Genomic DNA, 27,980 nt, shown 5'->3' on the forward strand with positions numbered 1-27,980 from the left:
TATGGGACAATATGGGAGTACATTGACCTGTTCTAGTAAACAACTGGGTCTGGGGTCTGGGGTCGTGTGAAGCTAAATGTAAGGAGAGCAGAGCAAAGGCCAGAGAATTTTGAGATGAACAACAAAGAAAAAAATTTGTAACGGGGAAAATGGGAAAAATGTAAGGAGGTATGGTATTTCGAATTTATGTATTATATATAAGTTTGTCGTTTAACTCAAAACATTTGACTTTTTATTAAGTTCTTGATCTGCGAGATCTGACAAGAGTATGGGCAGAGGGTTTTCTTAATTCATTCTTAGTTTGAAGGATAATTGTTCAATAAAAATCGTACATCCATGTGTACGTAGTAATGACATGTTGTGTCGTGGAAGATTAGACCTTGTAAAAACATGCGACGTAGAAAATGCTTTCCCGAAGATCTCTATACTGATCACAGAGATGTAGAATGATCGTGCCAGCAAACCATGTTGGCGTGATAGAGGAATTATATATAAATCTGACGAATTTAATAAATAAAATATTATTATTTCTAAACAAAAATTGCATAGTGTTTTAATTTTCTTCAATTATAATGATTGCAGGAATTGAATGAGCGCGAGGTGCTACACAGGCATACCATCATGTCGGCTCTGTTAGCGTTGCGAGAGTTTCACCTAGGCACTCGCCTTCTAGCCAATAAAGTTGCATTTGAAGCTGCAAAGTGCATGACGCCAATGCAGAACAAATCCAGCAAAATAAATGAGAACAGCTCCTGCAAGAAGGAATCAAATAATGAGGACAGTATGGATAGTTTTGTGAATAATTTAGTTTCTATCAAGTCCGAGACATGGAAAAACAAGATGAAAAACAAGAGGATCAAAATATTTTCGCCTGTCAAGATCCAAATAGTGCCTGAGGAGGATGGAAATTTGACCAAAAAGCATAAAACGTACCCCATCAGTCTAATCAAACTGTCCATAGACGGAGAAAAATTTGATCACGAAGAGATGCTGAGAATATTGGAATCGCCAGAAATTCTCAGCAAGGTCGACCACGCAGTGCTGAAAAGCCTGGCACTGACCTTCATAAAAATGGACTTCGTCGAAGGAATATTTCAGCTGGAGTCGACTTGTCACCGCCTGCCTATTCCTCCCATGTTTGACTTCATCGGGAGCCTCTTCAAGTCATACCTGGCTACAAACCAAGTGGCCAAGGCCCTTCAGGTCGTGGAGCAGTTCTACGTGCGCTTACCGAACTCAAGACGAGAGGCAAGGAGCCACCTGGCCTCAATAATCAAGGACGTGGTCAGCAAACACAGCAGCGACGCTCTGCTCGTGCAGTGCAAACAGCTGGCCCTGCGGCTCAATAGGGACTTTGCCGACAGCCGCCCAGTCATCTTCCTCTGGCACGCGTGCTTCATCAGCGAGTGGTTCAGCGACCAGCAGGTGGCTAGGGAGTTGCTGGCCGAAATTTCTCGCAGCAGGACGCTCGTGGAGACGTTCAGCAAGAAGCTGATGACGGCCACGTACACGGCGCTAGGTAGAGACAGGCCCGACCTGGTGCAGGACCTCATCCAAGACCTTATAAGCAACAACCTCCGTGCGCAGCTCACCATACCCATGCGGCTTCTCTTCGACTATAGATGTAGGTTTACTTAAATTTGGCTGAATAATTAATAATCCATTCATGTTCGATTCCAGGTGATATGGGCGATCTTCGAGGCTGTGCGGCCATTATGAAGTCGACAGTAGATCTCAAGGTTGTGTTAACAAGTAAACAGCATCAAGAATTTTTGGAATTGATGACGTTAAGGAAACACTACAGATGGAAGTCTCCAGCAAAACGCTCTAGAGATACGCCTCCAAACACGGAGCAATTTAAGTTTAAATTTTAGTCATGATTAAACAAGTTTTACTATGAGCAAGTTGGCATTTTTATTAAACTTATGAATGGCTAATGAATAAAGGACAATGTGTAGAGATTTTTACAATGGAGGGTGACAGATCACCTATCATCAGTTGAGAAATTGGTTTAGTGGACCCCTGTAGATCCAAACCCAGCAGCTCCTCTCGCAGTTTCCTCGAGACTCTATATCAAATAATGTACAGTGAAAAACACATCACTAGTCAAAATTTAACTTCTTATACCTTGACTTCTAGGATCTCGGGGATGATAATTTTCTCACAGATCAACTGAGCAATTCTATCCCCCTTTGTGACATTGAAGTCTTGATCACCATGGTTGAAAAGGACAACTCCAAGATTTCCCCGATAATCAGCGTCAACCACGCCAGCTGAATCCAAACAAAATGAATTAGCTAACGCAGCTGATTTATTTTTTGGTGCACGTGTTTACCTCCAACATCAATGAAATTCTTAAGGGCAAGACCCGACCTGGGAGCAACGCGTCCATAGCAACCTGGAGGAACCTCAACCTGCAAGTCAGTTTTGACCAGGAACTTGCCGCGAGCAGGAACAACGCAGTCATAGGCACTGAAAATTGCAGATAAATTTATGACGTAATTACATGGTGTGGGTGAGCAGTTATGATATGAGGAGGGCTGGTGGTCTTGTCACCTCTATTTTAAGCAGGAACATTATGAGAATGAGGGGACAAGCCTATCATAGACCCAACCATAATAATTTTGTAGATTAAAAAAGTTCAAAATGAAAAAAATTGCGTTTGTGTATACCTCCTTAAATCCAGTCCAGCCGCAAGTTCCGACCCCTTCATTGGAGCAAAAGCGTTTTCGGTCAACTTTGCGAAACGCAACATCTGAAAACGACAATACGATGAATATTTTTACTTAAACCATGCTAATAAACATTACGGAAAAGGTAATATCACTAAAGCAAATGATAAAATTCACACTTACAGCTTACAGCTAAAGTTTCAGTAAAATTGGAATTAAATTGAATGCCGACACAGACGACAAACAAATTAGAGGCAGTCGAGGCAGCTGAAGCAACAATTCTGGCGGTAAAATCGATCGGTTTTTAGTGGCCTCCCTCCAATGTTATAATATTTTTGGCTGGAGAGGGAGGGGATGGTGCTGGCTGCTGCTCTGCTGCTGCAGTGTTGAGATGCAAACACATGGTAGGAAGAAAAGAGCGGCAAAATAATACCATCTAATGTAAACGTCCTCGAGAGTCGAGACAGTCGAGACGCAAACTACCGATACCGGTAAGTGGATATTATGTGTTCTTATATTAATTTTATACGCCTGACAAGTGACAAAACGAAATTGAATAGAGAAAGGTTTAATTAGTGTGTACCAAATCGAATAAAAATAAAACATTTAAGTTGTTTGTTCGCAGTGAAGCGAAAAATTATTTTTAATTGAATTAAATAAAGAACATACTTTCTAAAGTTGCGCTAGCTAATCGTTTTACATTCCAGTGAATCTAGCCACCCGACGGAAATACCCGAAATACCGACACTGAACCACAACCTGCACAACCACCGGCATCCGACATTATTCTGCAGCATGATCTGACGACCGAATTGTTGTTTTTGCTCTGGATTCTAAATTAAATGTTTCGCCTCCTTGAGTTTCGACAGTATGTATGTAATCTCACAAACACTTAAATTTCAAAATCTGAAATACATTTATATCTATTTATAGTTATCGGACTGATTGTGAGCAGATTAAATCTGTCTCATTCTGGTGTTGTCTAACAATTCTAAGAAAGATCCGTAAAAATCAACCAAGCGATGGACAGTCCAGGCGAAGAAGAATCTTTTCGTACTCTACGGCGGCCTTTGAGGAATGCCAATACAAGAGAAGACGAAGATCATGATTTAAGTCCTGCAGCAAGCAAAGGTCGCAAGCGTAGATTATTGTCAAATTCAATGCCTGCTACTAAAAAGCAAAAGTTAGTATCTATTATTGGAGATAATGTAATGCTGGAGGATTTAAATTTAATGACTTAAATGCTACATAAATTTGCAGGCTATCCAAAGACACGACAGCATGTTGCGAAGATTGCGGTGCGGATCTCTTGACCGCCGCCTCCGTTACTGCCCCTGACGATAAGTTTGTGGACGAACCAGTTATACTCACGGACGAATCTTTGCAGTTAGCGGATTCAAGACAGTATGATGATTCAAATGGGCTGCCGATTCTTCAGGTCTCTGACGCAAAGTAAGTCGAGAGAAGCTTCCACGAATGTTAAACAGAATCATACCTCTGGTTTTCTGAATTTCAGGTTCTTCTGTAGGAACAACCACCTGTGCAGCATTGATTCTAATGTAGTTGAAACGGATAAAGATCTATTCATGGCTGGTACCATTAGAGCAGTTGAAGACACAACAGTAAAGTTAGAACGTTAGTATAATATATATTTACATTTTTACTTTATTTTGTAAGTATATACAAATACATACATTGCAATTTGGATCAAATCTTAACCATTATTTTATTATTTTAGAGTCGTCAGCAGGCATCGTTTGCCAGAAATCCTCCACAATCAATGAGTGGTTTGTCTCTGGCTATGGCACAGCCCATGTTAATTTATGGGTGGTCTCTGAATTTGGAAATTACAAGATTGTGAGTGTGGCCGAGGAGTACGTTCCATTCTTCTCGAGCGTGCTAAATATCTGCCACTACGCTAATCACCTCATTAAGAGTATGATCGAGAGCAGTGATGCAAGCCTTGACGAAATACTTGCTGATTTCTCGGTAATAATTAAAGTCTTTTGTATTTATTCACGCAATCAATTTTGGAAGAATATTTTGACTGACTTTCTAATGTTCTGCATGTGGGGAGATCCAATAACAGAATTTCTTTAATGAAAAATAAAAGAAATATGTAGATGAAGGTGTTTGCTTATGATTTGTACTAAATATTTTTATGTGAATGTTTTGATAGACTTCGAACAATCCGCTGTTGACCATCCCCACGCTGGAAGAATTGGTAGAAAACGCGCAGTTTATTCACGCCCATGTCACCGCATACTTCCTAGAGCCTTACGCAGATGGTACTAACGACGCGCACCTCCTCTCACTCCCGTTCTACCGGGAGTTCTGCGATCTAGCCAATTTAGACTTGCGTAAAAAGGCAAAAGGCAGGAAAGTGCACGTAAAGAAATCTAAGATAGCTTTACCGAGCATCACCAAGGCCACAACCACGCCAATTGTCAATGAGGCTTTTTCGCTTGTCTTTGATGAGCACATGAAAATTGTGGGCGACAGCGTAAGGAACTATTAGTTGCATAAATTGCTCTGCTCATTCCGTGTCTTGTGCAGATCAACCATTGCAACGCAACAAGTGACGAATTTGAACAAAAAATCAGCACATTTGAGGAAATTCCGGACATAGGAAGGAATTATATTGCTGGAACTAGCATCGGCACATTTAATTCCACACTCGATTACATCAAGTATAATTTTTGGTTTGCTTCCTTGATAGTTCTACAATCAGTTCATTTCTAGGAAAATCGGAATCATCCAAAGCTCAAACAGTATCATTGTAGAGCCTGGTTCTTTTTTGAGATTCTCCTGCAACAGAAAACTAGTGGTGAAGGGCCGCAAGCTTGAAACACCGTATTTTGGCCAAGTGCAGTATCTGGCCAAAGCAAGAGAAGGTGCTGGACATGAGGGTCACTGTCACGTACGCCTTTTCATGTGAGTAATACTACCTTAACTCTCAGTTATCACTCAAAATTTTAAATAGTTGCATAAGTGTTCAGAAATTATGAAATTGAAATTAAATTAGTTGTTTCTTAAGATGAATACTTCTAACAGAAGAAATAGTTTCTACTTTCACTCGTATTTTACCTACAAATATAAAAATGCTTTATGCCTTGTCTTCCAGTGTAAGTACCGCGTTTCAACTGCATTAAGTAGCTTTGATTCATTATTTTCAGAACTGGTAGTTACATCTTTCTAGAATGAAAAAGATGTTTGTCTAATTTTATTGCAGAGAAATTCAAATTGACAGTTCAGCATGCCCTTTAAATTATCGCAATATCCGTAATCCATCTTGAATTTTAGGCAGAGCCACGAGACCATTTTGGAGACAGTGGCCGACAGGCGAGAGGTTTTTGGTTCGACTTCCTGTGTAGATGTTCCATTTCAAGACATACAATGCACGTTGCCAATCCTGCACTGGTTGGAGTATGAGAAGGACGCAGTTCCTCATCAATTTTACTATAAAATGCGGTATGTATAAATTACGCATTCAAAGTACCTATTCTTGAAATGCGTATAAGTAGTCAATTATACACAATCAAAGGGAAAGATAGTTGAGTTTATCAAGCTTTTCTTAACCTCATTGCTGAGGAACGTTATCCATTCAAATCTTTCAATTATTAAACATCAGGTTGGGAGAAGAAGGGGGTTTCAGGCAAGTTTGGCTTTTAATATATTTTGTTTGTTCTAAAACAAAAAATGCATTTCAAAATATGTTGCCGTAACTCACCATGGTTGCAAATATGAAAAAAATAAGTGAAATGATTTACTAAATGAATCTTTATTAAACATTTAAATTGGGTAAATGAGAGTAGAAATAAAAATTCTCTGCTTTCTTTTCCTTTGGAGACTCTGCTTTTATCATTCTAAAAAATTTTATAAGTTGATTAGTTTATAAACGAATTTGCGCTGGTAAGTTAATTGTGTTTTCTGAAATTTTAGCCATGACCTTGACAGTGGAGCTTTTATCAGCTTGCCAAACTTGAAGGACGTGGCTGAGAGGCAGGGCTTCAAGATCAAGTGTGAATGTTGTGAAATGATAGAAAAAGAGAGACTCAAACATCTAGTTCGGCCAATTCCAGGACCTATAAAGGTAAAAATATAAATTGTACAGTATTTTCTTGCAAATGAGTACCTCTTTCTTCAACTTGACCCCTCCAGAGTTTCCAGTATCTCGGTGATGTCTACTGCTGTAACTCATTCGTTTTAATCCAAGGTTTGGATGAAGAAATACCCAAAGCGCCAGCAAAGAAGACTATTGTATGTTACCAATTTTGCAATTTGATGTTCACTAATTATGGTTTTAGAAACTGGACCCCTCCATATACATGGAAGCGTTCAGGAAAGAAAAGACCAGACCTCCTGAAGTTTATTATTATCCTCTTGATGTGTGCCAAATTGTGTCAGTGGACACTGAATGGAACAGTCAGACATTGTTTGATCCCTACCATGTGGATTTGAAAGTAAGACTGTTCCGGAGGGCAGCGCAGACAAAGCTACAAGACACAGAAAAGATGTCACACCACCTCCTCTTTTACACTGACAAAGGTAGAATCATTTTCTAATTTGTTTTAGAACAAACAAATATTAAAAGCCAAACTTGCCTGAAACCCCCTTCTTCTCCCAACCTGATGTTTAATAATTGAAAGATTTGAATGGATAACGTTCCTCAGCAATGAGGTTAAGAAAAGCTTGATAAACTCAACTATCTTTCCCTTTGATTGTGTATAATTGACTACTTATACGCATTTCAAGAATAGCTTAAAGACCAGTTCTTTAAATAATATTGAACCACTTTCTCTCTTCTCTTTTAATTGCACATTTTCATGCCTCAATATGGATATAGTGATTTGCCCTAATCAACCATATTAAGAATAATACTTGGTGACCAAATTATGTAAACCTTGTTCACACCAGTTTTCAAGATCAAAGCAAAGGATATCCTGGGAGTAGCGTATGTGGCACACAAGAATTTCATCAGGGCCAAATTGGAAGATTGGCTTGAATCTGGAGAAAAGCGGTTCTACTTCAGATCCTCATATGACAAGGACACCCTCAGCAATAACTTACCATTTCTTGCAAAGCAGTGCCAAGGAGCTGTTAATCCTAAGGTATGTCCCAAGTTTTCCAAAGGTTTGATAATTTGATAGACAAAAGCACATATACATATGTATTTTTACTGTGAATGCTACATGAAAATGCATTCAATAATGTTAGCACAGAACTGGGAGGCGCACCGGCGCCGACTCGCTACTTGCTGGTTTGCACCTTTCCAGCATGCGTGATTTGGCTTCACGGGACGAATTTCTAGCGTTTCAATGCAGTCCTCGGTGCGGAGGCAAGTGGCCCTTGAGTGGGCTGGGTCCCTGTGCGGCCTGGTGCGCCCATGTTATCCGTTCGCGGTGTTATTGGGACCCGGGTTTCAGCATTTGTGCTAGTGCAGTGCGCGCCCTTCCCGGTCCTCGGACAGGGATAAAAAGAGCAAAAAAAAAATACATTGAGACAAATGATTAACCATGGTAATCTTTTGCTGCACTGAACCAAACATCTCTAATGTTTCGCATCCGGCATCTTTGATAATGCTTTCGTTGTATAAGAGTTTTACCATAAGAAATATTTAAAATAGCATAAATTTTGTATCAAAGCTTCAATACTTTTGTTGGACTTAAAAGTAAATAAAGGCATACTAATTTCTCATAAGGTCATTGAAGGTGCACCTAATTAATTCATGTGCCTAACGGACCTAAAACAATTTGCGAAGATTTTACTGTTAGTAAGTCTGCAGTGTTGATGACATAACTCACATAGTATGTCATTTTTTCAGACTGGAATGGGCATGGCCCCACCAGATCACGTGAAGCCATCTAGGCGGCTGAAATGTCTGGATGTGTTCGCTGGCTGCGGTGGGCTGTCTGCTGGACTGCATGCTGGCGGGCTAACTGACAGCCGGTGGGCTTGCGAGGTCGACAAGGACGCCGCTGATGCATTCCAGAAAAACTTCCCTGAGGCGGTTGTCTTCAATCAAGATATCAATTCTTGGTTAGAAGATATACTCAGTGTAAGGATCTCAATATCACTGTGGATGCATAATTCAATTTTTTTGGTAGGGAAAGGAGAAAAATGTTCTTAACCAGCGCTACCCGAAAGTTGGTGAAGTAGAAATGATAGTTGGTGGGCCGCCATGCCAAGGATTTTCTTCAATGAACCGCTACCATACTGGTATTGCAGCTAGGTTTAAAGTGAGTATATGATTGAACGTTACATTTGAGTGAAATTTAACAAAAAGAGATATCAAACCAATCTGATTTACAAATAATGAAGATCATAAATGGTAAAATAATACAGTTATCAAAGGATCTTTTTTCTAGACCAGCCTTATTTGAATTGATCCTGTAGCTTTTAATTTGTATTTTATTTGTAATACACGAGCATCCCCATATACTTGTCTTTCCTTTTTGTAAATCATAGGATGTGTGTTTAACTAATTAATTTGTGGTTCATAATTCCAGAACTCGTTGGTGGCCACGTTTTTCAGCATAATTGAACACTACAAACCTAGATATTTTCTGTTTGAAAATGTCAAGAATTTTGCTATCAGCAACCAAGGGCTCTACTTGAAAACAGTAATAGGCTGTTGTTTAAAGCTGGATTACCAGCTCAGATACTCCGTGCTTCAAGCAGGGAATTTCGGTGCTCCTCAATCGCGCTACAGGTGGGCCCATTTTTATTCTAATGCGCGTGAGACTGATTTGTTTCCACTTCTCAGGACGATCATAATTGGAGCAAGGAGAGGGGAGATTCTACCTCAGCTGCCTAAGGTGCAGTACACCCTGGACCTTCCTGCCTACACTCTGGCACTGAATGGGAGACAGGTAAACTAACTAATCCTCGCAGAAAAGCAGGGTTGCATTTGCTTACCACCAAGTGTTTTCACCACTGGTTTTTACCACTCAATTTTAACCAATTTCTTGCGCAAGAAATTACTTTATTCCATTTTATTATCTGTAAAAATCTAAACTTTTGGTCAAAAGTGCTCAAAATTTCCTCTAGTATGCAGATATTTTCTTTAAATTGCTTCCTCAATTTCTCCAAAAAATTTTCTCTGACAATTTTTCAAGTCGAGGTTACATGCTAATAATTTGTAAATTAATAAAACTTAAGGTGAAAACATTGCCTGCAAGGAACTAGGACACTTTTAAAAAAATGCGTTTTTTGCAACCCTGCAGAAAAGTCTGCTCTCTCATGTGAACGCCCCTGGTGATTGCTTTACATTAATTCCAGATTGCCGATGGCACCACTTACGGTCTTCTGGGAGAAGAAACCTATAAGTCTGCACCATTCAGAGCTGTGAACGTGTATGACGCGATCGGCGATCTTCCTGATATTCCATGTGGTGTCACTAACTCGCGGTCAAAGTATTTGCCTTGCTGTTCCAGCTTCCAGTACAATGTATGACCAGTTTTGCTTTGCGTAGCTGCTGGTGATCAATAATTGCGTTGCATTGTTTCAGATGCGTTTGAAGAGCAAAGAATTGAAGGACCACATCACTAGGAACCTATCAGCGCTGGACAAGGCCCGCATAAAATGCATTCCTCCTGGAGGGGACTGGCGGGATATGCCAAACTCCCGATTGCTGCTGGAGGATGGCACTACCACCGTACCACTGTGAGTTCTTCCTCAACTGTATCTCATAAGAAACCAGGGTTGCATTTGCTTACCACCCGGTTTTTTCACCACTGGTTTTTAACATGTTTTACCACTCATTTTTACCAATTTCTTGCTCAAGAATTGTAAGAAATATATATCTATTATTTCCATTCCATTTTTAATTCGTGAAAATCTAAAATTTCGGTCAAAGTGCTCTAAATTTCCTCCACTATGCAGATATTTTCTTTTAAATTGCCATTTTGCTGCCTCAATTTCTCCAAAAATGTATATCTGACATTTTTTCAAGTGGAGGATATTTGCTAATAATTAGTAAATTATTGAAAAATAAGGTTAAAACATTGCCTGCAAGAAACTGGTAAAAGTTGAAAAAACGCATTTTACCACTGCACTACCATTTTTCTTAAAAAATGCGGGTTTTTTGCAACCTTGAGCTCGCCACTTGCTGGTTTTTGCACCTTTTCAGAACAAATATCTGGAGTTTCGGGGAAGTAAATATCCTCTTTATTAGAAGCGTTCATCATACAGCTATTTCAAATCAAAAATCTAGAGAAAATTCATTATTATTTCATTCATTTGACTTTTACCAGGTGTCATCACGAATCTTGCTTTAATTTAGGCACTTAACTTTTTCAGGAAGTACATAACAAAGGATGGAAAGCGAGGCGTTTGCCCTTGTAATTTTGTGTCAAAAGAAGATCGAAAAAACGTGGCCTGCATCAAACGCGACGAGCGCAAATCCATTGTGCCATGGTGCCTGCCACACACAGCGGACAGGCATGCCCACTGGGCCGGCCTCTACGGCAGGGTAAGACTGGGTGGGCAATTTCAGACCACAGTGACCATACCCGAACCCATGGGCAAGCAGGTACGCCGCTCATTGTCAGTGTTTTCTCTTGAGTGAGGTTTACATTTGTTTCTCTCAGGGGCAAGTCTTGCATTCGACGTACGACCGGTGCTTGTCTGTTAGGGAACTTGCGCGATCACAGAGCATCCCTGACCACTTTGAGCTTAGTGGCTCAATGGAGGATCGTTACCGACAGGTAATTTAATTTACATTTACTCCTTTCATTGCAAGTTAAGATGAACCATTAAGGGAATTCGACAAAAAGACTTGAGATATATTAATTACTGCATGCTACAAAATTTTTAATTTTAGCAACAAATAATGCATTTACGAGATGCTTTTTTATATAAAACATAACTTGAGGCATTTGAGGATTATTTTTGTTGGAAAATTGGGCAGCATTCTGCGACACATTTAAAATAAATGGGAACACTCTCTTGTGCTTTTAGGTGGGCAACGCTGTTCCTCCTCTTCTGGCTGCATCCATCGCGAGAATGTTTCAAACTTGAGCGTGACAGTGACAGCGTCTGAGAGTGCTCTAAGAGCCTTTTATCGTATTAGGTTTAGGTTTTACTCTTGTACCCCGTCATCAAAAAACTTAAAATCTTTATATTGCTCCCATGGAGCGGGAAATCTGGTAAGATGGACTTTCTACTTTAAAAAATATGAACAAATATTTTTAAGAGCTTTGTGAATTTTTATAACATTGTTGCTGTATACTCCAAGTGTAACAATATATACTCCTCTCTTAAATCTCATTGCCACAACTTTTAATTTAAATATCACCTCTATTAACTGTACAACAAAAAGATAATTTAGATTAGAGTAGTAATTGACCTGCTTCGTCTGTGAGATCTTAAAATATCTGATGTTTTGTAAATATTTAGTACAGATATTGGTAAAAAAAAAATTAATATTTATTATATTTTCTTTGTATGGGAGAAGCGAGAAGGCAATATTGCTACCAAATTTCGTAGCAAGTATAGATATCTTAATGTAAGCCTGGAGGCTGCCATCACATGGGAATATTTCAACTATTCCTAAGCAGACTTTCTTAAAGAAAAACGAGTTAAAAGTTTCATTTCTATTAGACTTTATTTGCTTTGAGATATACATACATTTTGTTGCAATTTGGATGAGTGTACGAACAATTCTAGAACATAATTCAAATGTATTTAAGACATGCTTTCTTTATACCCACATACGCAATAAACTTTTGACTAGTGTACATTTTTACAAATAATAACAATGATTCTAAAAGAGAGCATTTTTCTGAACGCCAGTTGTAGCTTTTCATAAGCACCGTTCGAATTCACTGGGGCGCACTTACAATTACAAATATCTGTATATGCGAACAAAATCAACTGTCAGCTGCGTAATACTGGTAAGTATGTGTTTGCACTAACATTTAAGTATTTGGTGAACAAGTTGCATTGGGTACAAAAATAATTGCGATTATCATTTTACACCAAAATCATTTAAACTCGAAATTTTGATAAATTTCTTTGCAGGCACTTGTGTTTAATTTTTAAGTCAAGTACAAATAATTAATTATATAATAATTGCATCAGTGTTAAAATTAGGTAATATTGAACACATGAGATGTTTTGCTCCTTCGCCTTTCAGCATTTCTAGGAAAAAACTACAATAGTTTGATTATCCTCTTTGCACTTTGGATCTTGAGCTGGGAAATGCACTTTTTCTCTCTTTAACACGGAAAGTTCAACTCTTTCCTTAGGAAAATATAACAATTGGTGGGAGTTTGTATCCAAGGGTGGACGGAAGGGAGATCTCACAGCAGGTAGGGGAACTGCGTACTCGCGTCACTGTTTTCTGGGCTCGTCTCTGGCGTATCCAGCTGAGGGAGACCCAGGTCCAGGTACTCCTGCAAATAAAAATATATATTTTATTCCCACCTGGAATACTTCCATTCCCTTATTATTTTCAAAGCAGCAATAAATTAATTTAAATGGTTTCTACTAACGGTCGGGAGAAGAATTTATTTAGGAATGAACACAAAAAAGTTTCAGTTAATTACTTTTCATATATGATAAAAAAGAAGTAAAGATCTCACCTCATTTGCCGTGATGGTCAAAATCCGGTCCAGCTCCTCTACAAGTTCAGTGAAGGTGGGCCGCGCATCTTTGTTGTAGTTCCAGCACTTGCCCATCATCATATAACTGCAAGAGAATACACATTTTAACCCTCTCCTTCATTGGATTTGACAACTCTTATACATTTCTAGTGAGCAGCATGGTGGCTTTTCCATGCGGTGGCCGCTCCTCAGCAGCTGGAACAGCTTCTCCACGCTAGGTACAGAAGGGTATGGTGTCCCTCCCAGGGTCATGATCTCCCACAGGAGCACTCCATAAGACCACCTGCAGTTGAAACATTTTTAATTTCTCGCTTGGCTAATAAGAGCAGCTAACTATTTTATTTTTAAGCTTCAGAAGCAATTATTTTAATTTCTTATTATTTTAAATATATAAATAATTTACTCACACATCAGACTGTGTGGTGTAGACTCTTTGGAAAAGCGCCTCAGGAGCCATCCACTTGACTGGTAGTCTCCCGTCTGTGGTTTTTCTGTAGTAGTCGTGTTGGTGCACATCCCTTGCCAGACCAAAATCTGCAATCTTCAGAATGTAGTCCTCGCTCACAAGGACATTTCGGGCCGCCAAGTCTCGATGGATGCACTATAATCAACAAAGGAATAATTTTAATTTTTGGGAGCTCCTTTTCTTGTATAACTGCCAAACACTTTGGGAAGGGGAAAATTTCCATTCAGATAAGGAGGACCAATTAGAGCAGATATTAACTAACCTCTAAGGATTCTCCCCAAATAGTTAAATCGTGAAACACTTCATTTTAATCAATTTATAATTTAAAACTTGACTCATTTATAAAAAGAAATGCAGTCTCACCCTTCTGGAAGCGAGATACTCCATGCCTCTGGCGACCTGATAAGCGAAGGAGACCAAGTCCTTCTGAGTGAGAGTATTCTTGTCCTTGCAGTGACCGATGGCTGGTTCGTAGCCTGAGGAGGGGCGGTGCTTACGCAGGAAGTCCCTCAGGTTGCCGTGCGGTGCGAACTCGACAATCACATACAGCGGACCGTCCTGCGTGCAGCAGCCCAGCAGGTTGATGATGTTGATGTGGCTGCCGATCATCTTCATCATCTCCATCTCTGACACCAGGTCCAACATCTCAGAGTCTGTGTGACCCTCTACAAAACACGATTTATTTTAATCGATTCACTATCGCGTAGCAAAATCCTTGAAATTGTTTTAAAGATTTTGGTAAAGCACAACCATCTTCCATCTATAATATTTATTTAGTGAAATAGAAAAAGCTGCGCGGATTTGAAAGCTTTAGTAGCTGATTTTCAATTCTAACATGTAATATCCAATAAAAGGGGAATGTCGCAGTGAAATATCCTGCAATTCCCTGCATTTGAAGATTTTCACCTTTCTCACCTTTCAGCATTTTGACAGCAACGACTGTTTTAACTCCGCTGTCCAGGATTCCTTGGCCCTCGGCCTGCATGACTTTTCCAAAAGCACCCTCGCCAAGCACCTTTCCCAAGACGAGTAGGTTGCGCGGGAACTCCCATTCAGAGTCGAGGGGTAGCTCGTATTCGGACATTGGGGACATAGAGGCTGAGCTCGTTCTAGACGCCAGTGTCGTCTTCTTCTCGATTTTCACAATTGGCATCATCTGAAACTCGCAAATCTCATTTGAAAATTTTTGACTTAAAGGGAAGAAAAATTCATATATTTTTAAAGTGCACGCCTTTCTAGCAAATTTATATTTTGGCAGGTTTATTAATATTTGTCTTGGATATTTTTTTAACAGATATAGTTTTGATAATACAAGATATAAATTAAAATTTTAGATGCAGTTTTATTCGAATTCGTTCTATTTCTTGATGACTCACCAGTCCAACGTCCTGTTGAGAGCTGCTGGCACCAAGCTCAAGCAAATTTTGCTTTTCCACGATAACCGTCTTGATGAACTGCTTAACGACGGCCGATCTCGCGTTTTCGATCGCTAACAGCTTCTTCATTTTTTCCCTGCGATTCAAAAAGAGTATAACTTTGTTTGCTAATAGCAGACAAGGAGAGCTCACCTCTTGAGTCTTCTGATCATGGCGATGGTGATGATGACCGCGATCAAGAAGACGGCGAACATAACACCGAGCATCACGTTAAGCATCAGAGGGTGCTGCGCTCTCACTAACACTGGCTCAGGTTCCAAAGCTGCAGAGGTGCAAAAAATACTATCAGGTAAGTTTATATTTTTTTTAATTTGTTGAGCAGATTAGACATTTTTAATTAACTTGATTTCTACTTGGAATTATATTCAACTTGGGGCCAAAAGGTGTTAACGTGACTTACTGTCGACAACTCGAATGTACGCCATGCTGTGCGAAAAGCCGATATTGTTTCCGGCCACGCAAGCGTACCAGCCTTCGTCATCGTAGGTGACGTTTGCGATTTCCAGGGTCTGGGGCGAAGTTGAGTTGGTATTCGTCTGAAAAGAATAAATTTCTCATTAAATTTAGTTACGATTTTCATAGAGAGACCCTCGCAACAGTCACAACACACAAATTAAAAGCAAAAGAGAGCAGAGCAGAAAAAACGAGTTAAACCTATTTTTTAAAATTTAAATGAGGCAATAAGACAGTCGTTAAGTTTAGATTTTGTATTTCTAATTACCTTGAATATTAATCAAACATTACGTCATTAGGAGGAAGAAACTTGGGAGCGCAATTTTTCCTATATGGCTTCCAAATAAAAGCTTAGATGGAGTTTTGGAGGGTTTTTTTAAAAAAAATAATTTTCGAGAAAAATCAGTTGAAGCAGAAGCAAAAGTTAAATGCACGAAAATGTTAAAACGTATAAAATTCACACACATTCAAAGCGGTTGGTAGTGAAGCAGAAAACGTTGAGTATGATCCCAATCGGCATGCGAAATTCGCGTTTTTTACCTTCACCATATATTTATCGTCGTAAGGGGTTTCCTCGACCTCCTCAGCAGGGTTGAAGCCGGTTGGCACCTTGTACCAGGCCACGTGCGCCAAGTTGTCGGACAGCACCTGGCACATCAGGGTGGCGTTGGTGCCGAGTTTGACCGTGGAGTTCTGCGGCCGCGTCGTAAAAATGGGCCGGTGCATCAAGCGTTCTGCTCACCCGCACACCACAAACCGATTGGTATTAGTCAAAATGATCACAATTATCAAAATCGGATAAGCACAAAAAGAGAAAAAATCCGCCACCAACAAATACACATTAATAATGACCGCCACCGCACCCTAACCAAAACAAGAAAATTATTCCTCCACCGCTTTTTTGGAACACCAACACCGATCAAAGCAGTTTATCCTGCTCTACCTGCACAATGACGCCCTGTGGAAATTCAGAATCGTCAGTTATTGTGCTGATGTTGGTTTTGATCCACTGGATGTAGGGCTCGAGGTCGGACAGGGTGGGACACTGCAATACGGCCATCTCGCCCACCACTACCGTCGTGTTGCGCGGGAAGCCCTCCTTTATGTACGGCTTGTGGGGGAATCGCTCTAGAAAATCACACAGGCAAACGTGCAAAACTCTACTCTACTAGACAATAACAATAATCATATATCATGATCAGACTGATTATCATATTAATTTAATCAAAATAGGTCGTTTCTCTAATTTACTAATATTAAAAATGCTAAAATTGTTTCATTCAATCTTTCCTGCTGTAGTATTTTACACCTCTCTACATCACACACCATGCAATATGGAAATCCACTTTAAATAATAACAAGTAGAAAACATAACAAATGGCATTAGTGGATTTATAAGTCGATATGGGCGCACAAAATTTTTATTTTGTTGAGAACGTTTCCGTTTATAACAGCAGTAGATATGTAGGGTAGTTTCTGCCCACCATATGATCTGACCATCCTCCAACTGACCATCCCCAAGAGATCACAACACCTTCCTACTACACAGGAGAATTAAAAAAAGAAACAAGTAAAATTTTATTTATTATAAAATGCAAAATATGTTTTCACCAATCGTCAGAAATTTAAACTAAATTTAAAGAGAAGTGCAGCGGCGTGACCAGAAATTTTGATGTGAAAACAAGCACAAACGGTTAAAATTTATATTTGTGTGTGTTGAAAAACAGTTGTGATTTTCGTTTGACAGCATATATATGTGAATGTGAAGAACTTGTTGCGAAAAGGGAAGAAATTTCTTCTCATTGCATATTGATGGGTAGAACACACCCAAAATTGATTGAGGTGGAGAGACGATTCGATGAAAATCCATTTAGTTGTCTCAATATCAAATTCAAGTTGTTTGAATCAGAGCAGATGCACCTTTGTCAAAAGTTTTACAATGAGCTCATTCTTTACCAGTGAGGTCTTGATTATTGTAATGGTGTATTTATTGTATTGTTTTTATCATAATATATTTTGCATTTATAATTTTAAAAAAATATAATTTAAAATGTCAAATTTTTCTTTTTTTAATTTTCCTGTGTAGAAGGAAGGTGTTGTGATGTCTTGACAATGGTCAATAATTGTAGGTTGGCCAGTCGATGACGTCACTGTTAAGATAGGTCAGTGTTACCATATATGGGATCACCATATATGGATAATTTGATGGGCACAAACTGCCCTATGTATCTACTCACAACCTGCTGCCCAATCAAGAGATAATTTAAAGGCAAATATTCCATTTGTTAGTCTTATTTCTTTTGTAAACAGATTTTTTCCAATTTTTGCCGATGAAATTCAAACAGGAAAAAGAGTACTCACCGACTACGTCGAGCCTGAAGGTGTAGTCGATGCAGCCTAGCTGGTTGCACAGCACGCAAGTGTAGTTGCCGGAGTCAGCCGTGATGAGGTCCTGTAACTTCATGGTCCACTGGCCGTACTGGATGCCGCCGAGGGCCCTCTCAGGCACGGCACCGTCCTTGTACCACGTAATGTTGGGCGTCGGGTTGCCCTCGCCCTTGCAGTTGAGCCGCAGCGTGTTGCCAGCCGGCTTCACCTGCGCCATGTGCATCCGCTCCGGCTTGTGGAAGGTCGGTGCTCGCAGCTCCTCCGTCTCATTGTACGAGCCGGCCGAGCCATCTAGCGAGTTGGCCTCCTTCTCCGCGTCCTCGCCCGGCAGGTCCTCCACCTCGTTCGTGTCCGTGTTCACTGATAGGGGAACTGCCCAATCGAATTTCAAAATTGCTGCTAATATTTTTCTCGTTCAAAATAAAGCTCACCTTCCATGACGGTAAGTCGGGACGAGGACTCGATTACAACGCCGGTGTTCTTGGGACCCATGGTCAAGCAGTCGTACCAGCCGCTGTCCGCACCGGTCACTTGCTGGAAAGCCAGCATCCTGCTGTCGTCCGGATTGATTCCTCGCGACTGCAAAAATTAAAGGTGGTCACAAAAGATTCCAGCCAGATTATTACTCATTTAATTATCATGATGATATAAAACAATAATCATTTCTTAATAAGCGAAGTTTAACAACCTTGACGCGGTGACTTTCCACCCAGTCAGGATCATTAACTAAAGAGGCATCTTCGTTATCGCTCCTCTTGATCCAGGTGACCTGATTTTCTCCCTTGGTCCGACAGGTGAACACCACGAAGCTGTACATAGGCACACTTCTGTCTTCTTGGCCGGAAACGTAGATTGGCTCTCGGTCTGAAAAGCGACAGATAGAGTTCAAGACCAAAACTCCAAATAAAATTCCAAACAAGAACTCACCAGAGACGAAAAGGTCAAAGTTCTGGCGCACAAGGCCCATCCGGTTGTTGAGCTCGCAGGTGTACCTGCCCTGGTCCTCCAGGGTGACGATGGGGATGCTGAGGGTCCACTTGTCCTGCGCGGTCAGCAGCTCCTTCTCCAGCTTGCCGTTCTTGAGCCACGTGATCCTAGGCAAGGGGCGTCCACCACTCGGTATGCACGACACCTCAAAGTTCTGGCCCGGAGTCAAGAAGAAGCTTTCGTTGGTCACGGGCTCGAGACGCGGCTCTTCGTCCTCGGGCTGGACGTCCTCCTGCTGCAAGGCAAGCGCCAGAGGCTGCAGGGGTCTGATCGCCGCGGTCTCAACCCGCACGCTCACGTTGCGCCACTCGCCGTCCGTCGGGATGCACGCGTAGTCGCCAAAGTCGCTGTCACGCACGCGTCTCAGATGAAACCTGAGCGTTCGTTTTACAGTTTTAAAATTTTAATCAAATCAAAATACATTAAAACATATTGTTTTATTTTTATTAATTCTCTTGATCAAAATAGTGGCGCACACTCACCCAAGTTTAGTGATCCTGATGTTGCTTCCTTTCGCGACAATGTGCCTTCCGTTCTTGAACCATTTTACTTGGGTTTTTGTCTGTTCCGTCGTAGAATCGCTGCTGTCATTGTCTGGACCGCTGACCGCACCGCATTGGATCTGCAGCTTGCTCCCGGCCTCGACAACAATGTCAGTATTTTTGGACGCTGCAACACAAAATAAACGACATAAGTATCAAAATTAGTTTCCAGAAAGAATGATGAATTGATTATTCATAGTGGATTTGACTTGATAATAATTTAGCCAAGTTTGTGTTTTAATAATGTGTGTCAATAAAAGTAGAATTATTGTGGTGGTAGGCAACGTGCAGCACGAGCTTGCCGGCCGGATTGCATACGAGGCGCCGTGGCAGGCGCACCAATGCCAAAGCGCAAATACTGCGGCGCCCGCGCGTTTCTACGATTATTTCTAGCGTGGATGTCATGTAAAAGAGCGAAACGTCGTCAAAACACATCAAAGTGACGCACACGGAAAGATTCCGACGTTGCTGCGCTGTCCGGACTTCATGCTGCTCGTTAAAAACGCTTTATTACAGCACATCAGATACTTTTTCAGGGGGCGGGTTTGCCCGCAGGGGGTGCGGAGGGGCGGCAGCCATGTGGTGGCCAGATATCTGTAGTACGTTAGGAGCCGCATCAAAGTTACTGAATTAAAATGCATCTGGTGTGTTTATTTGTTTTCGAGAGTTGTTCGGTGAAGCCAACGGCGTGAGTGACCTCCAGTCTTAATATCGATAACCTTTCCACTTGTTGTGCGCTTCGAAATAATTTATGTGTGGGGGTGGAAACTGTGGATTTGCAGGTGTATCCGTTACTATTCAAGTTGGTTGCATGCTCAAATCCATTTTCTTAGGTCAAATAGGGCGTAGAAAAATATGAATGTAAAATTAAAGACAAATATTACTCCAACTTCAATTAAACGGCAAGAATTAAGGTTCTATCTTTCGTCCTTGAACTTTATTTTGTTTAGAACGCATTTTAAACTAATTAGAAAAACCATACCGAATATTGTGTGAAAATGGTTCTTAAAAAGTCAAAATACCATGTTCATTTTAATAACTGAAATACTAAACTTCGTAAAATACAGATTAATATTTTCATAAACGACAACCGTGAATTGTACTTGGGATTAATTTTCTCGGCGGTCCCGCGTGCACCCCTTTCTCCGAACGCTGCTAAAAGTCGATTTTTTATCCGGCTCAGCTGCCTCACCTGCTCACCACATGCAGCCGAATATTGTAAACACAAAAGTCTCCGAGGCGCGCGCCTCGCATCTTTCATCCCACATGCTCATCTGCCTCTCGCGAGATTAAAAAAGTGAAACGCCCGCACGCCACTGTCTCCCCGCTCGCTCCGACTTATTCATCTCGAGTTAAATCAAGACTCGGCAGTCGCTTCAATTACCGAAATAATGAGTTTTAGAGCTGAGACTGGCAAGAAAGATTGAATTTTATTGATTTACACCCACCCACGCAGTTTTAATTATGAAAAAGGTGCGATTAGCTTTCTGAGGAATTTCAGCTTGTTAAGTTATTATCTCTATCTGCAGACCAATTAATGTTTATCGGCCGAGTTTCGCTTCCGAGAACCGCAGTCGCTGAAACATCCAGCGTTATTAAGTAAGATGTGCGCGCGCGAGCGTTCTGGATCTCGCCGCGTATGTATATGCACTTTCCGCCTCTGCCTAATTATAGCTCCAGCGGCCGACCAGCAGCTCGACACGACTCTGCACACATGATAAACACTGGCTTGCAATTTTCCTCATCGCGCTATTTTCTTTGCCTGCCGCTAATTTTAGTTTATGAGTATTATCTTGTCTGTCAATTTGAAATAGGCTTCCATTGAATTCATCATCATCCAATTAAATTTTTTAGTCAGCAATGATAAATATATTATTAAACTATTGAATTTTTTAGAGAACCAATTGCAATATTTTTTTTTTAAATTTAAAAAATAAAACAAAAATGGACCAACTCATCAGAATTACTGAGACGGAGAGGCATTGGATTCTGGGCGGCCTACACTGTTGATCCATTTTCATTTTGAGCCGGATTAGAATTTCCGCCGCTGAAACTAAGCGTGACACGCTATACCCAGATTTTAGTGCACGTGTTTGTATCTCTCGTTCTGCAGCGGATTTTGTGACACTCATAAATTCGAGCCGTTTCGCGCCAACTGATGCTGTGACTGCAGCAGCCATGAGCGTCTCCGATGGATGTTACACCGCACTCGCGATTCCAAATGTTGTGACAAACGGATTATTCACACACGGCACACATGTGCCACCGATTTGTCATAATTTCGATCACCCCAGAGCCACGCCGACTCAAACCGAAAACGGCAGAATTATAAATTTGAAATATTAGTAACTCAGGGTGGAAATAATTATCAAAGTGAACATGCTGAGGGTCAATATTTAAATACATAGAACTTGATAGCGAAATGTATTAATGTGTTTTTACTTTTTAACCTACTGGAGCTTTTTAAACAGTCGAATAAGTAAGCGATTTAAGTGGTAAAAATATCGACCAGTCGTGTCAGGGAAACATGAGCATGAAAGTCCAAATTCCCGGCCGTTTTGCCAGCAGATGCGGGCTCGGAGGCGCTGCACGCGCGCAAGCGATTGGAAACACGTGTTGCCGCTCGAATTGCGCTGGCAGAAACCACACGAATAATAAGCAAATGCATCAGGGCGTATAGGGTGCCGTTCAAATTCCACATTCGTACTCACTGTTTGCTAGTAAGTGCAGCTAGCAGGGTATATTCAGCCACGCCGAGTAAACAAAAGCGGCTCTCGTAAATTAGAAACAATAAACTGCCGGGAATCATAATTGGAGCTAGCGTGTGCGGCGGCGGTCGTTTTCCTCGACTTCACACGAGGAAAACGAGGTTTTTCGCCGCAGTGGCTTTTACTGCTGCGTGGCTTTCACCAAAATAAAGCATCATTTTCACATTTATCTTTTTCGTGCCATTGCTCTCTAAGGATGGACAACCCTTTATTCATAAAAAGGGGAGGGTAAAATCTTTTGTCCGGCTTTTTCTTAGTGGTTCAAAACGAAGCATTAAGCCGGGCGTTTTTTTCTATTAGAAATAACTCTTGACTCTTTTGATCATAAAGTTTTAAAGTTAAAATCAAGACTAAATTTAGCTCCCTTCTTTTCTAATTTGAACACAATTAAAGCTGAAAATAAATTAACTGAAGCAAGGGACACCTATAGAAAGAAACGTGGCATCAACAATGTTCGCCCTGTTCGCCCGACTTTTAAAACAAATGTTCTGATTTCTCGGCTGAATGAAACGTTATAGCCATTCGCTCTTTGGCCGTCGCATCCTCGACTTCCTGTTTACCGGAGCAGTAACAGCAGCAATTAGAGCCGAATTAAAAGCGCCGTCGCCTCCTTTATCTCGGAATAAAAGGCGGCGATTGTGTCACCTCTCCCGCTCTTTGTTTCAACGCACTAACTCTCGGCCGTGCCAAACAAATACTACAAGTTTTATGGTTTTGTAACGACTTTTAAAACATCCTCGGCCGCGTCCACAGTTTGTCTATTATTCCAACCCTCGTCAGCTTCGTTTCTTATTCGGGTCTGGCGCGTTCAATGCCCGCTCTTTGTTTCAGCTGCTCTGGAGCCGAGAGTGTGCCTGCAATTACATGCCGCTTGCCTCACTTGTAACTCGACTCCTGGCCGATTTCGCGATAGCAAAGCTCTCGGCAGCAGTGGGCAAAGTTTCAGGCTCCGGGGCGGAAGCAATATTATATTCGTATTTGTAATCGGCGCATGGAGGCGAAATGATCTTCCCGCAGTGGCCGCCGTCTATTTTAGATTCGAATGTGGCTATTTTCTGCCAGCCCGCCTACTTCACCTGCAGCCTCTGACGTCATGTGCCAAACACACGAGTTCAACCGGAAATTCTGACAGTCGGACAAAATTTTGCTCGCAGAGCAATCAATCAGAGTGATGCGAATGGATGTGTAGTTTATTAATCTTAAATGATCGCATCAAGACTCGGCTAACATCTCTAAAACGTTCGAAAAATCAAATCATGTATTTTTCCAAAAATTTCCTTAATTTACAGAGAGCATTCCCTAATTCCAAAATGTTTTGTGATCCCGATATCAAGTCTCATGTTTTGATCCTATTGGTTTTATTTTATTGCATAACGAACATTAAAAATTGATTTGCAAACACGAATTATTTTTAAATTTTTCTGGCATAGCAGTACACGTTTAAAATCCGATTGATTGAATATCAACACTTGCCTTGCTTTCATATAATTAGCGCAGTGGAAACATTTCGGTAGGGCAAACACGCGAGAGAGCTGTCGTACTAAACCTGAGAGGAATTAGTCAGTCTAACTCGAATTCCCGGCGCTTTCGGTGAGTGCCGGCTTCGGCTTTAGTGCCGCCAATGAAAAATCCTATTTGACAAGCAAATAGCGTGCCTCTTAAATTTTAAATCCTCGCCTTGTTTGAAACCAAAATAAACGCGGGGAGAAAAAATAGACCAGAGGGAAGGAGCGGCGACTCTCGCACAAACGCAAAAGCGAGACAAAAAGCGGTTTGCAGCGCGAAAGAAAATAATTCCCGATGAGGGTGACTCGTCGTCTGACAATTTCTCAATTGTGAACTCTGCAAAGCGGCGGTGTAATAAACCAGGAAACTTGCTTTCGGTGCTTTGAATCGGAATTTCACATTGATCTGTTCAAACAAACGCATAAATTTGTGTTACTAATTGACATTTTAAACAAGCTGCAATTAAGGCTCTCACCCCTGCTGCTGTTGTTTTGTTTTTCCAACACAATCTCGTTCTCAGATTTGATTTGCGTTGGCCGCCTGCCAAATTTCGGCGTCGGACAAAAGCTGCCCGAGCGAGAATAATAATACCGACGTGCGTGCTGTGTTTGCCCAACGCGGAAATCGGAGCCTCGAAATAATCTAATCTGCTGGTTCGAATGGCGCGGCGGGCCGGCGTTGCTGCTTCATAAAAATTTGTTTATCTTCACCAACAACGGTTAAATTGGGACGTTAAAAGTGGCCTTTATGGCAAGACTCGTGCCAAAAGAGCGCCACGCGCAGATGGCCGCGGCAGAAAAACCAGCGCGCTCTTCTGCACTTTGTTTTACATTGTGAAATCCTGTCCGAGAAAGAAACTTAATTGCAACGCTGGTCTACTTGACTTGGCTCTCGTCCGCAGCCTAAAACATAAAATTTCCGAATTCATTTCTATGAATTTCAAATGAAACGAATCGAACAAGCTTTCTTTCTTTAGCATTACCTTTTTGTATGCCATTTTTTCTCCCTCCAAACTTTCCAGTTCCCTCCCTCGAATAGATTATCGACATTCATTTTCCACTTAGCCCCTCCCCCTGCAACCCCACGTGAAAAGCGTGAAAAGGTAGATGTTCCTCTATAGCTAATGTCCACATTTATTTCGAATTCCTTTCACGGTCGAGCGGGCAGGTCGTAATTTCTAAGCAAGCCAATGAAAATGGTGCGGCGGCCGGGAGTGATTTACTTGGCGCACAACGCACCGTTTTTGTGACATTCACCTCATAAAACGGGCTCGTTCATCACCGTGCAGCCGTTCTACTGAATCCAAGCCGAAAATTAACGAGATTCGACATTAAATAGACGAGGACCTAGCTTTGCTTGGGCGGGGAAGTGATTCAAAAATAGCTGCTGCTTCCGTGAAAACGCCATTTCTTCAAAACAATTTTTGATTCTCATGAACCCGCGGTTCAAAGCGGCCGCGAGCGCAACTTCAAAAGATGTTTGCATAAGCAATCGATAAATAATAAATATTTACGAAGCCCTCAAGAACTCCAGAGAAAGGTACTTCTTGTGTTTTTAACGGAAATTTTCGAAAAAGCGCGGTCTTTCTCTTTCCGACTTTAAGACTCTTGTTCTTGAACGACTCTGCATGTGCGTTGTCGCGCACATGTGGTGGCCAGATTTTTTCAATTTAAGGAATTTGGAGCCTGCGGCTACCTGTGGGGAGCTTCACGCACAGAGCACAAAGCACCCATCTGAGGGGCTGCTGGGGCCTAGTAACTCGATATTCTCAGGCCATAGTGACCCTGAAGACGCCGAGAGAAAATTCTCAGGCCGAGCTGAATGAAAAATCGCTCTTGCGGCCCCCCGTGGGTCCAAGCAACACATGACAGTCAATAGAGAAGAAAATCAAAACTTTTTGGCTTTCCTACCGCGTATGTCAAGTTAACCTTTATTGACTGAGATTCCCTCGCGCAGCATTTTATGCAAATTGGGCCGGCGCAAACAATGGCAATAGTTAAAACCGAGTGGGATTAGAAAAGCGACGGAAACTTTTGTCTGCGGCTAAACAAAGGCCGACGTGTGGTGCGGAATGGATTCGTTTAGATCATTTACTTCTCCATCTATTTACTCACCGGCAGCCTACGTGACCAATAAAACTTTGCACCTATATTATCTGATCTTGGACCTTAGTGGTCGCATTGAATCAGGGAAAGGAAGGAAAGATTAAAAATGCGATAATAGTGCTTAGAAATGACGTCACGGTTTTTATGCTTAAAAGTGATGCCATGAATTCTTTGAGAGAGAAAGGGACAGCTTAAAAAGAGTACCGAGAGGGCATTCAGTGTAAAATTACGCTCGATTAATGCAATTAGACTGATTGCACTACTTACCCAGCAACTGGACGACCCTGGAAGACCTTGGTCCGGCGTTGGCCAAGCAGAAGAGCACAAAAAGGAGCCAGCAGTAGCACTTGATTTCCATGGCGCGTCTTCAATTTCACAACTGCGCGTTGCCAATTATTGACGACTGCATTCTCACACGAATAAGGCTGCAACAAATAAAATGAATTCTTTAGACTCGGGTGCATGTCGACGCGAAATAAAATTACAGGTCGAAACGCCGCTAATTAGTGGAAACAATCGTGGTGGTGAACCTGTTTTTCAGCACCGCAGAGTTAATTATTCGTCTGCAGTGACGGTAACCCCCTGCGATTCTTAGAATTTAGCCTTGCATCTTAAGCAGGTTTGCAATCTCAAAAGAAATTACTGTACAATTTTTCTTTGTTGGCTCATACTGATTTACGTTCAAGCCTCATTGCAAATGACGGCAGATAAAACATTTAAATATCACAACAATTGCAGCTAACAGCGTCCGTCATCAATCACGGATTAGTGCAGCATCATCACTCAACGTCGCAATCGCGAATTATTCTCTTGGGCAACGCCGCAAAAACGGCCCTTTTGCTCAATTCGGCGCACGTAAATAAATTGTCCCCACCGCGAGAGTGCTCGTTCACCTTGGCTGCACTCTTGCAGCGAGGAAGAAGCCGCATAATTTATTGTTTTTGCCACGGAGTAAGTCACGAAATGCACTTTTATCTCGTGCATCGAACACGGCCGAGTAATGTTTGTCACGACGACCGGCCGTGCAGGTTTCCTTTGATACCACTTTTTGCCGAGCGTATTACGTACATGACCTGTCCCAACCGCGGCGGGTACTCTGGCAGGAATTTGCCCCGCGGACGCAATTCGCTTGGGCGCTTTTGAAATCGAAAGTGCGCGCGTGTAAAACAGTTGTTTGGCCCGCCGCTGAAGGTGAATCTCACGGACGCTTTTTGCTGCTGATCAAAGGATCGATTTCTTGTGCTCACATTGTATCTGAGAAAAAGCGGCTCTGCACTCGTCTCGATTGCTCGGATTAAAACACACCTGTCACACCCGAGAAAATTGCCGAGCCGGGATTTCGAATTAGTATTAAAGTACTTTTTACTTGCTAAGCAAATGTCTTGGGAATTTGCATTTTATGTCTCCAACTTTGGAGGGAGACGTTTAATTATTGCCGGTGTAGCTGTGAGACTACTCGCACAACTTGAAGATGGAAGATTGTGTGAGGACTTCATCTACATTAAACTAAACAACCTTACAATGGAAGCTATGTAATAAATTACAAACAAGTACGAGTTGTTTAGAAGACATGAACACACAAACACATTATGTTTCGGAAATTATCTTCGCGCGAATAAAAAAATGAATTTTTATGAGCCGTACCTCAAATAGATAATGTAAGAAAAATATTAAGTTGACTATCGTAAAATAGTAAATTATTTACTCCCCAAAATTGATATTAATTTGGTTTATTTTTTTGCGTGAAGAAAATATTGTCAAGTGCTATAAATAATTCATAAGCGCACGCAAACTTCGCTTTTAAAGGCGCAAGCCTTGTATTAACTCGTCCCAATGCAAATATATAAAGTGTCTCGTCAACAAGCGTGCAAAGTATCTTTTTCAACAAGCAGTGTGAGGTATTAAGTATGCGAAATTGCGCATGTGAGTCAGCTCAATTAAGTAACAAGCGATAAATTAAATGCGTATCAACAACGCTGCAGGCGCAGAAGTGATTTACTGCGCATTCAAATGCAAATCAGACGCACGCTAATCGATTGGCCAATCGTTC

General features: G+C 41.3%; 4 protein-coding genes across 9 annotated transcripts in view; 2 read left to right on the top strand and 2 right to left on the bottom strand.

The window, feature by feature from the left end:
* The first annotated feature begins 30 nt into the window (after window positions 1–30).
* Window positions 31–1,900, top strand: LOC135946064 (uncharacterized). Of its 2 annotated transcripts, none has more exons than XM_065494108.1 (3): window positions 31–168; window positions 583–1,624; window positions 1,681–1,900. In XM_065494108.1, exons 2-3 carry the CDS (start codon window positions 622–624, stop codon window positions 1,872–1,874), a joined length of 1,197 nt encoding a protein of 398 aa, XP_065350180.1. In that variant the 5' UTR covers window positions 31–168; window positions 583–621; the 3' UTR covers window positions 1,875–1,900. The 2 variants fall into 2 exon arrangements, with proteins under 2 accessions (XP_065350180.1, XP_065350188.1); XM_065494116.1 differs by having other exon boundaries at window positions 31–160.
* On the bottom strand, window positions 1,890–4,147 carry dUTPase (Deoxyuridine triphosphatase). Of its 3 annotated transcripts, none has more exons than XM_065494144.1 (5): window positions 4,044–4,147; window positions 2,673–2,755; window positions 2,336–2,472; window positions 2,128–2,273; window positions 1,890–2,068 (listed from the first exon to the last, which is right to left on the bottom strand). In XM_065494144.1, the coding sequence occupies exons 2-5, from the start codon at window positions 2,753–2,755 to the stop codon at window positions 2,012–2,014; spliced, it is 423 nt and encodes a 140-aa protein (XP_065350216.1). In that variant the 5' UTR covers window positions 4,044–4,147; the 3' UTR covers window positions 1,890–2,011. The 3 variants fall into 3 exon arrangements, with proteins under 3 accessions (XP_065350216.1, XP_065350199.1, XP_065350208.1); XM_065494127.1 differs by lacking the exon at window positions 4,044–4,147 and adding an exon at window positions 2,863–3,023; XM_065494136.1 differs by lacking the exon at window positions 4,044–4,147 and adding an exon at window positions 2,856–2,987.
* LOC135946057 (DNA (cytosine-5)-methyltransferase PliMCI-like) lies at window positions 3,395–11,942 on the top strand. The gene is made up of 22 exons (XM_065494097.1): window positions 3,395–3,544; window positions 3,606–3,855; window positions 3,933–4,124; window positions 4,189–4,307; window positions 4,411–4,661; window positions 4,852–5,175; window positions 5,229–5,362; window positions 5,415–5,606; window positions 5,976–6,143; window positions 6,615–6,765; window positions 6,834–6,932; window positions 6,980–7,220; window positions 7,590–7,783; window positions 8,497–8,730; window positions 8,780–8,911; window positions 9,182–9,384; window positions 9,439–9,544; window positions 9,954–10,121; window positions 10,183–10,337; window positions 10,974–11,205; window positions 11,264–11,380; window positions 11,634–11,942. Exons 2-22 carry the CDS (start codon window positions 3,695–3,697, stop codon window positions 11,691–11,693), a joined length of 3,633 nt encoding a protein of 1,210 aa, XP_065350169.1. The 5' UTR covers window positions 3,395–3,544; window positions 3,606–3,694; the 3' UTR covers window positions 11,694–11,942.
* A 318-nt stretch (window positions 11,943–12,260) lies between these two features.
* LOC135939633 (fibroblast growth factor receptor homolog 1-like) overlaps window positions 12,261–27,980 on the bottom strand; it is a 31,314-nt gene continuing 15,594 nt past the window's right edge. For 2 of the 3 annotated variants that reach the window (XM_065484115.1, XM_065484123.1), the window contains exons 2-17: window positions 26,198–26,355; window positions 19,492–19,678; window positions 18,950–19,383; window positions 18,711–18,886; window positions 18,454–18,601; window positions 17,996–18,394; window positions 16,175–16,368; window positions 15,582–15,717; window positions 15,314–15,443; window positions 15,122–15,257; window positions 14,661–14,901; window positions 14,109–14,410; window positions 13,687–13,880; window positions 13,422–13,562; window positions 13,259–13,364; window positions 12,261–13,069 (exon numbers count right to left, since the gene is read on the bottom strand). In XM_065484115.1, the coding sequence (XP_065340187.1) occupies window positions 12,977–13,069; window positions 13,259–13,364; window positions 13,422–13,562; window positions 13,687–13,880; window positions 14,109–14,410; window positions 14,661–14,901; window positions 15,122–15,257; window positions 15,314–15,443; window positions 15,582–15,717; window positions 16,175–16,368; window positions 17,996–18,394; window positions 18,454–18,601; window positions 18,711–18,886; window positions 18,950–19,383; window positions 19,492–19,678; window positions 26,198–26,288 (3,108 nt within the window). In that variant the 5' untranslated portion in view covers window positions 26,289–26,355 and the 3' untranslated portion in view covers window positions 12,261–12,976. Of the gene's footprint in view, window positions 13,070–13,258; window positions 13,365–13,421; window positions 13,563–13,686; window positions 13,881–14,108; window positions 14,411–14,660; window positions 14,902–15,121; window positions 15,258–15,313; window positions 15,444–15,581; window positions 15,718–16,174; window positions 16,369–16,577; window positions 16,763–17,995; window positions 18,395–18,453; window positions 18,602–18,710; window positions 18,887–18,949; window positions 19,384–19,491; window positions 19,679–26,197; window positions 26,356–27,980 lie in introns of all 3 variants that reach the window. The other variant, XM_065484131.1, reaches the window with a different exon arrangement.

Source organism: Cloeon dipterum, chromosome 1 (genome assembly GCF_949628265.1).
Source record: "Cloeon dipterum chromosome 1, ieCloDipt1.1, whole genome shotgun sequence".
Lineage (NCBI taxonomy): Eukaryota > Metazoa > Arthropoda > Insecta > Ephemeroptera > Baetidae > Cloeon > Cloeon dipterum.